The sequence below is a fragment of the Drosophila subpulchrella genome, chromosome 2L (genome assembly GCF_014743375.2).
Source record: "Drosophila subpulchrella strain 33 F10 #4 breed RU33 chromosome 2L, RU_Dsub_v1.1 Primary Assembly, whole genome shotgun sequence".
In the NCBI taxonomy this organism is placed as follows: domain Eukaryota; kingdom Metazoa; phylum Arthropoda; class Insecta; order Diptera; family Drosophilidae; genus Drosophila; species Drosophila subpulchrella.
The window spans coordinates 6,279,983-6,295,348 of NC_050610.1; the positions used below are offsets into that span (position 1 = coordinate 6,279,983).

The following is a 15,366-nucleotide window of genomic DNA, read 5'->3' on the forward strand; positions in this document are numbered from 1 at the left end:
GCAGAAGCATCGCAGTCTGCTACCAACCAGTCTAAGAAACCACCAACCATCCAACATGAAGTGCATCGCCATCATCTCCACCGTCTGCCTGCTGGCCGCTTTCGTTGCTGCCGATAAGGAGGATAAGATGCTCGGTTCGTCCTACGGTGGTGGCTACGGCAAGCCCGCCGCTGCTCCTGCTCCTCAGGCCTACGCTGCCCCGGCTCCCGCTCCCCAGGCCTACGCCGCCCCAGCTGCTCCATCCTACAACCCGGTCTCGATCCCGGCCCCTCCCTGCGCCAAGAACTACCTGTTCAGCTGCCAGCCCAACCTGGCCCCAGTGCCATGCAGCGCCCCAGCTCCCAGCTACGGTTCCGCCGGTGCCTACTCGCAGTACGCCCCCGTCTACGCCCCCCAGCCCCTCCAGTGGTAACCAATAGATGCCATTGACCCCGAGGAACAACTACAATGCAATTAAAAAATAAAAAAAAATATTTATGTTTAACCATAACACTTCATTTGTTTAAATTGGCTTATCTGGGTTATAAAGATGGTATAAGGACACATGCTTTGAATACAAGCATCTAAGTGTTCTAAAGGGTAATATTCAAGGAAATTATTATAGACAAGTTCGTTCAGTTGCAGTTGTACCTACTCCATTTTGTTTAATAATTTCGTTGCATTACCTTTTTCAAATAATTAGGTAACATTTAGAAATTTATATATATATATAGAATCAAAAGAAACATCGTAGATAGTTTAGGCAAGTTTGGTTTAATGATCTTTTAATTAACACATTCGTAGTTAATAAATTTCCGTAAAAAAGAACAATAAACGTTAACAAACTGTATGTCTTATGTATTAAAGTCGCTGAATGATACAGCCGAAGCACTTGGAATCAGCTTACTATAAAGCTATAACTACATGAGTTGTTTACAAAATGAAATTCGAGTAAATAATAATGGCAAATGTTTTAGAATGTGAAGACATCAAAAAGAATTAAATTCGTTTTGCTCGGATAAAAAGAGAAGTCAATCCAATAATTTTTGTTTAACTTATTCTTAATAGTCTTCCGGATCAACTTCATCATCAAAGAATCTCGCCGCCTGCAACTGTTTTCTTATGGCTCCCACTTGGGTTAAGATTTTAGGCGATGATGTTGAAACGGTGAACTTTTGCACGGCAGGCACCTGTGAAAACAATACAAAAATGGTAAGAATGTTGTGTAATTGATCTTATAATATTATTTGTAAAATCTACATACCTCCCAGCGCTTTTTTAAATTGTCAATCTTGCGCTGGCCATTTTCAGCCAAGGGTGCACCCGTCTCCTGTCGCGTCATTTTGGGCATCTCGCGAAGCAGAGGCATTGAGAGATTGTGGCCAGCCGCCTCCCTGAGCACAACATCCCTTCTGGCCAACGACTGTGGCGTCGTTTGAGTGCCCCGATGACGGGACTCGCTCTTGCTCCGCTGCAACTCCATCTGCTGCACCTTCTGGCGCTGTTTGGTGGCCAGATCGCCGTAATTCTTGAGGTAGCGGGACAACCGCTGATCCGTTTGACGACGCAGTCGCTCCACAGCCTGCTCATCGGCGCTATCTACCTCGAGACTGGTGTTGGCACTCCCCGAGGTCGTTGCCAGCTGTTCGAGGACAGACGGCTTCACGGGCGTAGCCTTATAGTCGGCATGGAAAACCGAGTTGCGCGCTATGTTAACGGAGTACGGAGGCGACACATCGGATAGACCGGCCGTGGAATCTTTAGCTGGTGGTACAGAATAGTTTAGTTCCAGAACTGTAAAAGCGTCGTTTGAAGGCGGCTCCCTGGTGGTTTCCTTGTCATTAACATGCGTGCGTTCCGTGTCCCTGCCGCAGGCAACTTCCTCAAGGCAAAACGAGCACAGATTGCGGCGACAGTTCATGCAGACATTTCGCTCCCGCTGGCACGCCCGGCAGACATCGCTTTTGGCCAGGCACTGGGTGCACATGGCATACAGTCGCTCGCATTTGTGGCACACCAGGGCGTAGCTGCTCTGGCAGTTATGGTTAGGTTCCTCCTCCCGATCTTCAGCCCGGTCCTCCTTCTCCTCCTTTCCCTCCTCTGAATCTTCTTCACGTTTTTCTCCATTTTCTCCATTCCGCTTGGTCTCCTTTTGCTTAAGTTTTACAGCCAATTTCCGCTGGCATCGCAGACAGCAGCTCTCGTAGCTCTTGAGGGGCTCATCGCAGAGCGGACAAATTTTATCGCAGAGATGGAAGCACTCGCGCTCGATCTTGGCCATTTGGGGCACCTCAAAGTCCAGTTCAACGGCCGGCGGCAAGGGCTGACCACGTCTGTACTCGTGATGAGCCGAGTTGCTGAAGTATTTGTACACCCGGTTGGCGTTGCTTTCTGTGCTGATATTACTGGCGTTGTAGGGTTTGCCTTTAATGCGCGATGTCCTGGGCGTGTCGGCTAGATTGTTGGTCTCCTTGGCTTGCAGCAACTGGGCATCCTGTTCCAGCTTGGCCAACAACTGTTCGCGCATCAAGCGGTTCTGTTCCGAGTCGATGCGAGCCTGTCGGGAAAGTGAACGATAGTAAGAGAAAAACAATTACGAAAACAAAGCTACAGTGCAATTAAGTAACATTAGATGAGGACAAACAAAATCAGAGACCCTAATTCTGCTATTAATTACAATTAATTTTCCATGTCGAGTCATTTATTTTCGGTGCAAAAGATTGTGAATCTAATGGTAACACCAATCAATGACAATTACGTTTAATCGAATTTTCGGATATGTAATTGCAGTCTTGTTATATAAATAGACTCAAGGTACTACAGAAGGCTAGTTCACCCTGATCAACAAAACCCTAAAACTTCATAAATCATATAATCATTTCCAGTAATTTGTTATTAAAAATACAGTCTTTAAAATTTGGGAATATATGATTGACAGTTAAATTTAATCTGGTTTTTTATTTAATAATACATTTATTGTATTCTCGAACTATTGAACTATTAATTATTGAATTACTATGAAAACATGCTCTGAAAAAACTTTATCCTTATCCAAATTTCTTTTACAGTGTGCTTAAAATTTATAAAAGGATTCCCTACCCTTTCAGCTCGCAGACGCTCCTTTTCCAACTGCTCTTCCAACTGTATTGTCTTCAACTGAGCCTCCAGTCGCCTATTGGTAAATATTGTTTCGTTATATGCAAAAATATATATTCATCTAATGGATTACCTGGTTAATGCCTCCTCCTGACGGCGCTCTTTTTCCCTTATCAATTCTATGGAGCGACGTTTTTCATCGATTTGCTGCATTAAATCCCGCTGGTAGTCCTTTTTGCGAGCTGTTTCCAGCTCGGCACTCCGCAGATTGCGCTCCATAATACCATCCCCTGTTACAATATTGGAGAGCTCCACATGTCCCAGATCGTGCAGGAGTTTTTGACGCGTTGTGCCGGGCCGAATCTTGGGCGGCACATAGTTGGGATTACTATTTACAATTAACTCTAAGTCAGTCTTATCCGTTGTGCTATGGTTAGAGGTGCTGGTGCTAGATTGGCTGGAGCGGTTTTGGGCCGGAACCGCAGGGGGTTGGGATGTCTTCCTCACTTGTCCCTGTCGCGGATGCTTAGTGACCGGCGGATGGAGCATCTGCAAGAGTATACGAACAAATGAAACATTTATTGCAAGCTCGTAAATCTTACACTGCTTAGCGTTAAGAATGTTCGCACATAATCAAAACAATTTTTATGGTAATATCGAAACGCTCACCTGGTGCTTGAGAAAGTTCTGCTGGTTCTCGCGCTGTCGCTCACGCAAATAATTCTGCCGCTTCTGATTTTCATTGTTAAAGCCGGGAAAGTACGAATAAAATGTATCCGTAACCCATTGCTCCATATCATCCTGTGTGCGAGAGAGAAAACGAATGTTAGTGGCTTGCCGTTCTAACTTGGTAGTGTTTCTTTAAGGGGGGTAAGTATATAGTCCTTATCGGGCCCTTTATTTTTCTAATTCCCCGCGTTTCGTTCGGCGACACTAACCACCAGCAAGAAGCTTGTATACATTTTTATATGTGGCGAGGGCCACAAATGACTCCGGCTCCGTTCTTCGTCTGGTTTTTGGGTCAGCAGCACCGGCACTTCAGCAGGAGCTGCTCCAGCGAACACTCCACAATGCCTACTGCCATTTTTGCACATAATTTTTATGCCGTTGACGGCGCAAATCGCGTGCACCGATGGCATCAACAAAATTATATATAATCCAAACAACAAACTGGTGACAAGGGGTCGGCTTAGCTAATACCTAGCCCTGTACTCCATTAATTACTCTGTGTTTATATTATAACAACAGTATGCCTAAACAATCGGAGTGACCTAATAGGTATTCCCGTACAAATATTTGTAAAACACTACGTTAGATTCATATAGCTCTTGGACTTTTCTAAAGTATATTTAATAAATATTTAAATCGATTTTTGAAGGAACGACGACCTATTTCAATCTATAATAACAAAATTCTTAGGTAAATCCTCTTTATTCTTCATCATCCTTAAGCCACACATGCCTATTTCCTTAAAGGGTAACAAAAATAATAACATAAAGGACGAGACTCTTCGTAAAACGACTGGAGGTGCCTTCAGCACTCGGCTGAGTCCTTTTTCCACGCCAGTTTATCAACAAGGCCCAGCTGTTTCAGCCTACTGGTGTTCCTCCAGTCGAAAGGGAACCCCTGCACTTCAATTTATTAGCTGCATGCATTACGCTTCACTCGCTATTAGCCCTGATGATGTGCGCCTTAATTAAAGTACGTTTTAACGTTTTCATCATTTCAGGTGAGTGCCTGAATAGACCGTGGATATCCGAGTAACGTTTCTGCTGTGCATAATTAAGAGCAATTTAAGCATGTGATAGTTAATAGGTGGCACAGCTAAATGCTTGCAATGAAAGGTGAAAAGCCAGAGCTATCCAGTAATTCAGGTCAAGGAAATAATCAAAGGCAAGGAGGGATCTGAATTATGGGGTCACGTAGTTCATCTCAGGTGAGGGAAAAGGTGACCAGTCTGGGTTCCGTTTTTTACTGTGCTATTAACCAAAGCCAAAAGCTTAAAAACAGTGGGATGTAATACAAAATTGGCATAGTAAATATTTAATAAATAGTTTTAAACTTAAATTAAGTCTATAGGACTATGGGTTTATTAAAAGCAACCTTTTCAAAATTTTTTAGTTATTAAAATATTTTTATAATACTTTTAGTAACCTATTTTAAACTTAAATAACCCACTGTGGTTCAGTCGCTTTAACGACTCTGTTTACTACGCCCATTCATCCGCTTTGATTGCGTGTCGCATTGAAATTGGGTTAACTAACTGCCAGCTAGTTTGTGTACGAAAAGTGCGAAAACTAATGAAAATGCGAGTGAAAGCTGAACGGAATATTGGATGCCTTTGTTGTCGCCACGCCTCGCTGGAAGTTCAAGGGCAGTCAAAGGAATTTAAAGTGAGGGCGATGGACCTCTATTGAAAGTACAAGTATTGTTAGTGCTTCGACAGTCAGACGACCTCAATTTACCCTAAACAACGTCATAGCGATTAGTCCGGCCATCCTTAACAAGCATTTTAATTACCAGTTGTCTGCCCACGGCCTTGTGCAGGTCATGACTTTCATTCACATTACATTTGTAAAACTCTATTCGAGTTCGAGTTTCCGTGCTTAGTTTTAGTTTCAATAGCTAACGATGTATGTGCATTATATACACAAAAATAGCATGTGTCCAAAATATATACATAGGTGAAAAGTTTTATAAAATATAGCTTGACCAACAGTTTTTAAATTTATAGTAAAGAAAGGAGCTTCAATATCCATTATCATTAGCAATTTATGGGAACCATCGCAGGGCGGAGTTGACAGATGGGCGGGTCCGGCACATGTGGATTGTTCACTTTCACACCAATAATCATTAAATGAGAAAGTGAGTCGACAAAACGGATAGTCCATTCACATTATTTAGGAACATTTTAGTTCAAAATGTAGTTTTACTGTAAATCAAACGGAATGGTTTCCTTGATAAACTTAATTAAATTACGGCTGGACAATTGATTGGCCATTATTTTTAAATTTCCTTGGGGTGAACTGATCCATGTCAATTCGGGTATTTTTAGAAAACGTTCAATATTTGGTTTACGTCACTTTGATTTTTGGGTTAACTTGTGGCGCCTGCCGGTTTGCGAAATCAAGTCAATTAGTCGGCCTATTTCATAGCGTTCCGTTCGTTGGTTTCGATTTGCCGGCAATCAGGGGCACGCCTCACCTCATAAAGGTATACTTTGTGGGTATATAGAGAACCGAATGGGTACTTCGTAATTTCAAGTTCAGGCCAACAATAGCAAACGCAACAAACGAGCTTCGAATTACAACTGAGAGCGATGCCAGCAAATTCATTAAGCGAATGGCTCGTTCACAGTGCCGGAATGGTTGGTAACTGGAGCACGGAATCGACTTACTACAGTGGAAAACAGCAGCAAATACAAACGGGCCATGCAACATTGATAGCGGAAGGAAACGAGGCCACACTCAAAACGCAACAAAACACGGAGACGTCAAAAGAAATAATGTGAATAATTAAAATGCCAAACTAATTTGGCTGTTCTCTAATCCACACACACACGGTGTAACTTGCAAACTAATAGGCTATGCAACAAATCGGAAGGGTGAAAGGTGGACTGGCCATTGCTTACTAGCCCTGCGAGAACTCAAAGCTTATAAATAATGTAAATTGAAAAGTGAAAACGGGAAACGCAGTCAGGTAATCCTAAGGTGCGTTGACTATCTCTAACTTGTCTAATTGTAAATGCAGCGCACATATATAATTACTAGCTTTCCCGCCGCTTTTGTCCGCGTTAAAGAAACAGTTCTTAAAAGTGGTAGGAAAGATTATTAATACTATTTTGTCTCCATAAAATTATGAACCTCTTTACTCCGTTGCGTTTTACCCCATTTCACCAATTGGCTTCGCTTCTTTGCAATATTACCCATTTGCCACCTTGCCAGTTCCCCTGTGGTAATTTTTTGCTTGTTAGCAAATCGTCGTTACTAAAACTTTAATTTATATTAAATTTGTAAAGTCGTGAGTTACGTATATATTTCTTTTCTTTTGTTTCAAACATTTTGAATGCACTTTGCAGCCAAATATATATGTTTGAAAAAAAATTAATTTTTACATTTTAAGAATAATATTTCCTTATGTTTTTAAAAAGGAAAATGCTTGTTAAATAAAAGAAATATTTGAATTGAAATCAAACCTGGTTTTCCGTTTGTATAAAACACACCCAACAGCAAGAATGATTCTATTCTATTCAATGATTCGATTCCATGATACGACTCTATGATTCAATTCAAATATTCGACTTCATGATTCGACTCAATAATTCGATTTAAAGACTCGATTCAATAATTCGATTCCATGATTCGACTCTATGATTCAATTCAAATATTCGACTATGATTCGATTCAAAGATTCGACTCTACGATTCGATTCAATGATTCGACTCTATGACTCGAATCTATGATTCGACCCTATGATTCGATTCAATGATTCGATTCTATGATTCGATTCAAAGATTGGACTCTATGAGTCGACTCTATGATACGACTCTACTATTCGATTCAGTGATTCGACTCCATGATTCGACTCTATGATTCGACTATATGATTCGATTAATGATTCGATTCTGATTCGATTATATGATTCGACTCTATGGTTCGATTTCTATGGTTCGATTCTGTGATTCGATTCAATTTGATTTAATGATTCGATTCTATGATTCGGTTCAATGACTCGGGGCGCCCTATGAAATGTTAAGTACTAATTTGATTGCTCTAGCCGTTACGGTTTAGGCTGTGGGCGTATCCCCTTAAATATCGGTCTGTCAAAGTATAGATCTTTAGAGATACGCTTATATGTATAACTTCTCTAATTGCAGAAGAATATATTTTTAAGTACTCTTATGTGCGATAAAAGTAGTAGATGCCTTTATTGCATTAAATGTATTTAAACCTATTTAACTGTTAAACCTAATTTAACTTTTTTTTGGAAGGAAAATAATTATGTACTAAGCATTGTGAGCAACTAAGGCTTACGATATCTGTGAAACTAACCGAATATTACACAGCTAGTTAGAGTTAAGAACACTGTGAAATCTTAATTGCAACTGATGTAAAGATTCCGAACAAATTTTGGAAGTGCTTAAAAATATATGGGTAGCTCAACGAGGCGTAGAGAAACCAATTTCGCTCAAATGTGCCATAAATATGGACAGTCGCCTGGCAAATTGGCAATGCGATGCGGTAAGAAGCACCAGTGAAGCGCAACGAACATTCTAGAGCTCGATCTCTAAAACGGATTCACTGAATGTGCACAAAAAAAAGCATGCCAAAATTAACGTTTTGATTAATAATTATTATTGGTAAACTGAAAGTTCTAATACCTATAAGCTGTGATAACATAAGTGTTGTCTAAAAGATCACCGCTTATTGATGCATTTAAAATTAGTTTAAGTAAATAATAATATACTGATTTGTTACAAGGTTTACATACATTTGGAACAAATGTTTTTAAGTAATTTTTTTTGTTTCCGTTTTGTTGTTTGGTACGAACAACTGACATGAAAATGCAAACAAAATGTATAATTTTATCATATAAACACCCTTCAGCGATCGAAGTAAATTTTGTAATGATAGTACGTAAATGATGGTATGGTGCTGTATTGCTGGTGCAACCATCTAATTTATCATTTCATCATATAGATTTTTCTTTAAGTGCACTTACCGACCGACGGATTGGGAAACGGTTCTCACTGAGCGGTCGCTCGTTCTCCAAACTGCGCCGCACCGACGCATCTGGCGACTTGTACTGGCGAGCACTGCCGACGAGCAGCTGGCGTTGATTCGCAAATTCCTTGGTGGATTTCGAGGGGTTGGAAGGCACCACCTCCTCCTCCGGAAGCTCCTCATTCCCCTCCCCCTCCCCCACCAGTTGGAAGTCCAAGTGAAGTTCTTCGTTTTGGACGCCGGTTGCCAAGGAAGATGATTGTGTGCCGGGTTCATTGGACTCCGTGGACTCCTTAAACTCCTTGGCCCTGCGACATTGCACTTTAAAGTCAGGGCATTTCAGCAGGGCGGCGGGGCAAGGATTTTGGGTGGCCAGGCGCTGGCGATCCTTTTGCAGTTGCTGGCGTTCCAGGGAAAGGAACTGTTGCAGGTCCATCTCTGAAACAAAAGAAATACCTATGAAAACACTCCATGTATATGAGCTAATTGGATATATCACAAAACATACCGCATTGCAAGTTGCTCCAATTCGTTTTTGGACATTCAATGCCAGCGCAACCAGGCTTGTTCTACAATTTGCGCACTATTTAATTGAATAAATCAAGCGTCGCTTTCGAAACAGTTGAATGTTTTCCGCGGAATTCTGTGTGACCGCATCTTGACTACCTGTTACTTCTCGCACCTCGCGCACTAACGCGCGAAGCTACACCTATAAATGGTCACCCTAGTGCAGAAATGTTAGGATTTGAGAAACCGGAAACTGTTATCTCACTGTTAACTATAAATTTTAGGTTGGAAGTTAAGATTAATATTAATTGAGGTGGAAAGTTAACATAGCGAGAGATTAAGTTACCAATTAATAATTTATGATGTATTTAGTTTATATCTTCTTTAAGGAAAAACATTTGTAGCCTTTGGTGGATTTTTCTAAAAATTAGTAAGAGTTTTCTAAAGATTTTAACACGTATTTTAAATGGTTTTCGGTGAAAGTATTGAAATATTTCAAATTATTTAATGTATAGTTGTTGGAATACTCTTTGTTATATATGAAAAATAAGGAAATGGAAAGTTTGAGGAAAGTTCAACGGGTGTTCCGAGACAAATCAGTCAAATATATGTTTAAAAATTAAATCCATAAAATAAGTACATAAGTTAACTCCACGCCCTTATCGAATACATTATCGGTAAACTCTCGAAATTTCCGCTTTACTTCTTTATATTCATAACTCTTTATTCGTAGGATAAATAGAGCCCGATTTTTTTTCTTTAGGACACTGTTATCTTTTTGGTTTTATTCATTTTAGAAATTTGATTCGTGAGTTTTCCTTTGTTATTATTTTTAAAAAAGTTTTGTTGTAGCTTGCTCTACCATTTTCAATATTAAGATTTATACTTACGAAGACGAATGTAATCAAACTGGGAGGCCCAAAAACTTTGGAACTTTAATTAAAAGGCAACCACTTAGTTAAAGGGAAAAATTTCTGGTCCTAGGGCTCGTTAGAAACCAAACCCCAAAACATTTAGTTTATTTTCCTGTTACGTTACTCAAATCAAAACAGAAAGCATACATTTTCAGTCAGATATATTTCTGTCGGTTCGATATAAAGACTTCTTTAAAACAAGGGAAACCTATACATATATTTTTCGAAAGCTCTCGATTAATTCAACCCAAATCTATCGCGATGGGCACTTTGGGCAACCAGTTCATCCTGTCGCGGGAGCGTCGTCGCTTCGGGCGGCAGTGCCTCTTTACGGACCGGAACGAGATGCTCCTGAGTGTGAATCCCAGTGGACGCCTGCGCCTCAAGTACATCCTGCGCAATCCGATCCACGAGAAGACGCAGCTGAGCGAGCAGTACGCCGTTTCCTCGGTTCTGACCCACAATGTGAGCCTGGACTCGCACGGGATGAATCACTTTGAGGGAGGCTGGAACGTGAAGGAGGTGAACGTTATGGACGAAGAGTCCACGTTGCGCTATCGCAAGAAGGTCGAGCGTGACGACACCTGGGGCGTCGAGGTTAATAAGCTGATGCACGACGTAATGCAGATCAGTTCGGCCAACAATGCTGTCAACATCTATGAAGACTTTTTTGTGGACCTGCCCGATGATCTGGGTCGCGGTATTAGCATGAAGATTGCGGCCAGGTGTACCCACGTCTTCCACGACCTGTGGATTCCACCGCGCCAGCTGGTGATGTGCGAATGGCTGAACAATGATCCCAATCAGTTCCTTCTGACCTTCTCCAACCGGAAGAGCCTGGAGCCGGATTACACAAAACAACTGAACACTCTGCCGGACTTTGGCAACGATAATCCCCACGGATTCTACGTCTGGGACCTGGACGACGCCACTCGCCCGGTGGCCCACTACGATTGCCAGAGAGTCCTGCTGATCGCCAAGGTGTGCGTAAGGGATGAGAGCTACATGGTGGGTGGCTTCCAGGAGGGCCAGGTGGGCTTCTGGCAAACGGACAGCATGGGCGGTCCCAAAAGGATTTGCCCTTTAGAGGCGTGTCACCGCGAAGCCACCTCGGCCCTCTGCTGGGTGCACTCCAAACTCAATACGGAGTTCTATTCGGGTTCGCTGGACGGCTCCGTCAAACACTGGGACACCCGGGATCTGCTGATGCCGGTGAATGAGGTCCTGGCCGAACCGTATCCCCAGCAAGTCCAGAACCGCCAGGACTCCCATGGCGTGACGGTCCTCGAGTTCGAGTACACCATCCCGGTGCGCTACATCTTCTGCACCGACATGGGCTGCGTGTTCGTCGGGAATCGCAAGGGACTCACTCCGCAGGAGACCATCGTGGGCGTCTATCAACTCTTCTCCGGCCCCATCCGCTGTGTGATGCGCAATCCGTTCTTCGTAAAGAACTTCCTCCTGGTGGGCGATTGGCGGGTGCGGATCTGGTCGGAGGAGGTGAAGAGCTGCCCCAGCACCTTCTACTTCCGCCGGCCCAACCAGGTGATCAGTGGTGCCTGGAGCACCGGTCGTTGCTCATTATTCTGCATCGGCGACGACAAGGGCAACCTGGAGTTCTGGGACCTCCTCATGACCCACTCTCGTCCGATTCTGACCATCAAGATGAAGCACGTCGTCACCCATTTGGTATTCAAGCCGGATGGGTCGATGCTCGCCGTGAGCATGGCCAACGGGGATTGCGTGATGCTCCGTTTGGAGGAGGGCATGCGAAGTGCCACGGTGAAGGAGAAGTCCCTAATGATGTCGGTAAGTACTGGAATCCTAACCGAAAATGGAAAACATATCTTCTGATTTGTACTTTCACAGATGTTTGAGCGGGAGATATCGCGCTGCAAGCTTTTGGAGGCCCGCGAGGAGGAGATGAAGCTGAAGAAGCGCCTGACCACCATTTTTGAGGAGGAGGAACGCAAGTCCAAGGAGAAGCTGGAGGCCAAAAAGAAGAAGGCCCAGGCGAAGAAGGACCAAGAGCCCAAGGCGGAGGACGAGGCCACCATTTTCCTCAGGATGATCGAGAACGATCCGGAATTCAGCAAGGCTATTTTGGAGTTCAACGAAAGCATCGAAACCGTCGCCGCCAAGCGATCTAAGCGGGTTTTCGCCATGGAACACACCGTTTTCGAAAAGAATCAACCAAACTTTACAGCCTAACCAGGGTATACTCTTGTGTAACCCATTGTATCTTGGCTAGCAATTTCGTAACACATTATGTATTGTTAGTACATGCACTTTAATAAACGCAATGTGAAGCAAATTTGCTTAGAATTAGTTAAATGGTTATTAAAAACCACCTTTTTCTAGGGACTGTAAATAATGATTATTGATCTGTTTTTTGAATCAAAAAAACACCCACTTAGGATCCACTTACGGCGAAATTGAAAATACCATAGTGATTCTCTATGGTTTGCCTATCCATTTTCATCATGATTTTAAATTTTGTGATTTTTATAATATTCCTCAAAAAAAATCATAGAATCACTTAATGATTACGGTCCCTGCTTTTTTCTTTTAGTTAAAGTTAAATTTGTAAATCGAATTTAATTAATAGAGAGTATAGTCAAACCAGTGTATAAATTAATTCGCGCTAGTAATATTTTACCGCTGATATTCTGGCTGCAAAAAGTGTATTTTAAACAGTGTAGTACCCTACCTAGATTCAAATTGTATACCCTTAAAATTAGGTATTTGTAATAAATTGTATTTCATTTTTTTTTTTAATTTGACGACTACTACGAAGATTTATTTTTTACTCATTTTCCAAATGCTTTTATAAGAAATAGCCGAATCTAACTAAAACACCGCTAATTCCTTGTACGTTGCCTAGGTGAAAACCAATATTATCTTTTCCAACACTGATCTTAACTTGTATCATATCGAATAAGATGAAGTAGGCTAAGACCAAACGTCAAACCACAATTCATTAATCCGAATCCAGTCAACACAAGTCAATTTACTTGGGAGTACTCGGGGAAACTTGAATATAGTTTTAATCGTTTTCTTGTTCAATTCAGACTAGATTTCAAGACTTCAGGATGGCGGGCAGCTCCAGGGCTATGGACCAGAGCACCAACTGGTACTCCAGCTTCTACAACTCCATCAAGCAGACGCCCATCAATTTTGCCCTGGTGATTGTATCGACCATCGTGTTCTTCAAGGTCGCCCGACTTACCCGGCGTCGTTGTCAAAATCGTGGAAAGAAACAGAAAGTGGATGTGGGGCTTCCACCTCTACGAAAGGATTTTACGGTTTACGAACTTAGCGAATACGACGGATTCCGGGAAGATGGCCGCATCCTAGTGGCCATCAACTTCAATGTCTACGATGTATCGCGTGCCGTACACTACTACGGACCAGAAGGCGTTTATCCAACCTATGCCGGGCGGGACATATCTCGGAACTTGATACATTTTTCGGTAGACTTGAATAATAGCATGAAATTCGATGATCTAAGCGACCTTTCGATCAGCCAAATGAACACCTTGAGGGAGTGGGACCAGCAGTACAAGGAGAAGTACCCACTTGTTGGAAAACTTCTGCGCCCAGGAGAGCAACCATCAAACTATACCGATGAGGAGGATTTCGAGTCGGAGCCAGAGGTTCAGCAAATGGAATGAAGAGGATGACCGTTTCAGTTGTGTAATATTATTTGCTAACAAATAAAGCTCAACGGAACCCCTATTTGTATGGTCCAATTCGGACTAAGAACTAATAAGATCTTTTTTAAGACACTTATGTATGTGCTTGTAATCCTGTGGCGGCAATCATCACATTGGCCTAGAATCTTTTGACTTTGATTATCTTTAAAAAAAGAAATAATATGATATATACGAACTTTAATTTTATTTTAGCTTAAATTTATTGTTTTGTGTCACTGCACTTCACTACATTTTTGTTTCTTAGAACGTGAAAGTTTTTTTTTTAATTTGACACCGGATTAAATTTCTTTATCCAAGCAATGATATTCGCAATGTGTATCCTTAATTTTTTCTTTTTTGAAAAATATTTTGTTTATATTTAAGAATTCCCTCACTAATTTCATTTTCTTTCATAAAATGATTTAGTTTTTTCGAGCAATGATTTCCCCTAAGTTTATTCAATATTTTTTTTAGAGTCCCCTCACTAACATAATTTTTTGAAAATAGTGCGCTTAACAGCCCGCAGTTAACAGCACGCCACCGGCACGTGGCGGTTTTTTTTAGGTCCACTTGTACGACCGCGGCAGCCACACTAATTTGACCCCGCTTTTCGTTTCCACTTCCGTTTTCTTTTCTTTTCGTGTTTCTACGCCAGCAAGATGAAGTATGATATTGAAAAACGCCCAAAAGTCTGGTTAATTGTGTTATTTGGCATTTGCTAACCATAATTTGGCAACAGTAAACAGTGCCCCTGCTAATGAGAGTGTTTTTACTTGCAGAATTGGCTTGTGCGCATTCAGCGGGTACAAAATCTACCCCGGCCATGGCAAGACCATGGTTAAGGTCGATGGCAAGGTAAGTGACTACCAACCAGGAGATACCGCAACGGGATAATAAACCACGGATACCCTTTCAGTCCTTCACCTTCCTGGACAAGAAGTGCGAGCGCTCCTACCTGATGAAGCGCAATCCCCGCAAGGTTACGTGGACCGTGCTGTACCGTCGCAAGCACCGCAAGGGTATCGAGGAGGAGGCCTCCAAGAAGCGCACCCGCCGCACCCAGAAGTTCCAGCGCGCCATCGTTGGTGCCTCGCTGGCCGAGATCCTGGCCAAGCGTAACATGAAGCCGGAGGTGCGCAAGGCGCAGCGCGACCAGGCCATCAAGGTGGCCAAGGAGCAGAAGCGTGCCACCAAGGCCGCCAAGAAGGCTGCCGCCCCAGCGCCCGCCAAGAAGACCGCCCCCAAGCAGAAGGCCCAAAAGGTCACCCAGAAGGCCGCCCCCCGCGTCGGAGGCAAGCGGTAAACACCTCTTCTCGCCGGTAGTGATGTGCTAAAGTTAATCCAGGATTTAAGAAACCACAAGTGAATGGAAAATTAAACAAACGCCGCGAATGCAAATTCGTGGTGACCAAAAAAACCTGTCGCGTGTTTTAATCCCATGAAGCTTGGCTT

The 15,366-nt window shown here is 42.6% G+C and overlaps 5 protein-coding genes across 7 annotated transcripts; 4 read left to right on the plus strand and 1 right to left on the minus strand.

Annotated features, from left to right (window-relative positions):
- On the plus strand, positions 1–461 carry LOC119547198 (vitelline membrane protein Vm34Ca). Its single transcript, XM_037853938.1, has one exon. The coding sequence runs from the start codon at positions 56–58 to the stop codon at positions 410–412; it is 357 nt and encodes a 118-aa protein (XP_037709866.1). The 5' UTR covers positions 1–55; the 3' UTR covers positions 413–461.
- A 273-nt stretch (positions 462–734) lies between these two features.
- On the minus strand, positions 735–9,448 carry LOC119548266. 2 transcript variants are annotated; one of them, XM_037855410.1, is made up of 7 exons: positions 9,307–9,448; positions 8,797–9,236; positions 3,745–3,876; positions 3,209–3,624; positions 3,079–3,151; positions 1,244–2,536; positions 735–1,169 (listed from the first exon to the last, which is right to left on the minus strand). In XM_037855410.1, the coding sequence occupies exons 2-7, from the start codon at positions 9,232–9,234 to the stop codon at positions 1,041–1,043; spliced, it is 2,481 nt and encodes an 826-aa protein (XP_037711338.1). In that variant the 5' UTR covers positions 9,235–9,236; positions 9,307–9,448; the 3' UTR covers positions 735–1,040. The 2 variants fall into 2 exon arrangements, with proteins under 2 accessions (XP_037711338.1, XP_037711340.1); XM_037855412.1 differs by lacking the exons at positions 8,797–9,236; positions 9,307–9,448 and adding an exon at positions 6,280–6,333.
- Positions 9,449–9,964: 516 nt separating this feature from the next.
- On the plus strand, positions 9,965–12,533 carry LOC119547059 (dynein intermediate chain 3, ciliary). The gene is made up of 3 exons (XM_037853740.1): positions 9,965–9,982; positions 10,039–12,028; positions 12,089–12,533. The coding sequence occupies exons 2-3, from the start codon at positions 10,481–10,483 to the stop codon at positions 12,428–12,430; spliced, it is 1,890 nt and encodes a 629-aa protein (XP_037709668.1). The 5' UTR covers positions 9,965–9,982; positions 10,039–10,480; the 3' UTR covers positions 12,431–12,533.
- A 662-nt stretch (positions 12,534–13,195) lies between these two features.
- Positions 13,196–13,957, plus strand: LOC119547697 (membrane-associated progesterone receptor component 2). Of its 2 annotated transcripts, XM_037854670.1 has the most exons (2): positions 13,196–13,692; positions 13,746–13,957. In XM_037854670.1, the coding sequence occupies exons 1-2, from the start codon at positions 13,312–13,314 to the stop codon at positions 13,848–13,850; spliced, it is 486 nt and encodes a 161-aa protein (XP_037710598.1). In that variant the 5' UTR covers positions 13,196–13,311; the 3' UTR covers positions 13,851–13,957. The 2 variants fall into 2 exon arrangements, with proteins under 2 accessions (XP_037710598.1, XP_037710597.1); XM_037854669.1 differs by having other exon boundaries at positions 13,196–13,957.
- A 543-nt stretch (positions 13,958–14,500) lies between these two features.
- Positions 14,501–15,331, plus strand: LOC119548612 (60S ribosomal protein L24). The gene is made up of 3 exons (XM_037855978.1): positions 14,501–14,578; positions 14,694–14,769; positions 14,831–15,331. The coding sequence occupies exons 1-3, from the start codon at positions 14,574–14,576 to the stop codon at positions 15,215–15,217; spliced, it is 468 nt and encodes a 155-aa protein (XP_037711906.1). The 5' UTR covers positions 14,501–14,573; the 3' UTR covers positions 15,218–15,331.
- The last annotated feature ends 35 nt before the right edge of the window (positions 15,332–15,366 follow it).

Coding starts and splice junctions, on each gene's coding strand:
- LOC119548266 (XM_037855410.1), bottom strand. CDS start 9,234: ATGGACCTGCAACAGTTCCTTTCCCTGGAACGCCAGCAACTGCAAAAG. Junction 3,877..8,796: donor GTTTCCCAATCCGTCGGTCG/GTAAGTGCACTT, acceptor TCTCGCACACAG/GATGATATGGAGCAATGGGT. Junction 2,537..3,078: donor AGCGTCTGCGAGCTGAAAGG/GTAGGGAATCCT, acceptor CTTTCCCGACAG/GCTCGCATCGACTCGGAACA.
- LOC119548612 (XM_037855978.1), top strand. Junction 14,770..14,830: donor TGGTTAAGGTCGATGGCAAG/GTAAGTGACTAC, acceptor ATACCCTTTCAG/TCCTTCACCTTCCTGGACAA.
- LOC119547697 (XM_037854669.1), top strand. CDS start 13,312: ATGGCGGGCAGCTCCAGGGCTATGGACCAGAGCACCAACTGGTACTCC.
- LOC119547198 (XM_037853938.1), top strand. CDS start 56: ATGAAGTGCATCGCCATCATCTCCACCGTCTGCCTGCTGGCCGCTTTC.
- LOC119547059 (XM_037853740.1), top strand. CDS start 10,481: ATGGGCACTTTGGGCAACCAGTTCATCCTGTCGCGGGAGCGTCGTCGC. Junction 12,029..12,088: donor AGAAGTCCCTAATGATGTCG/GTAAGTACTGGA, acceptor GTACTTTCACAG/ATGTTTGAGCGGGAGATATC.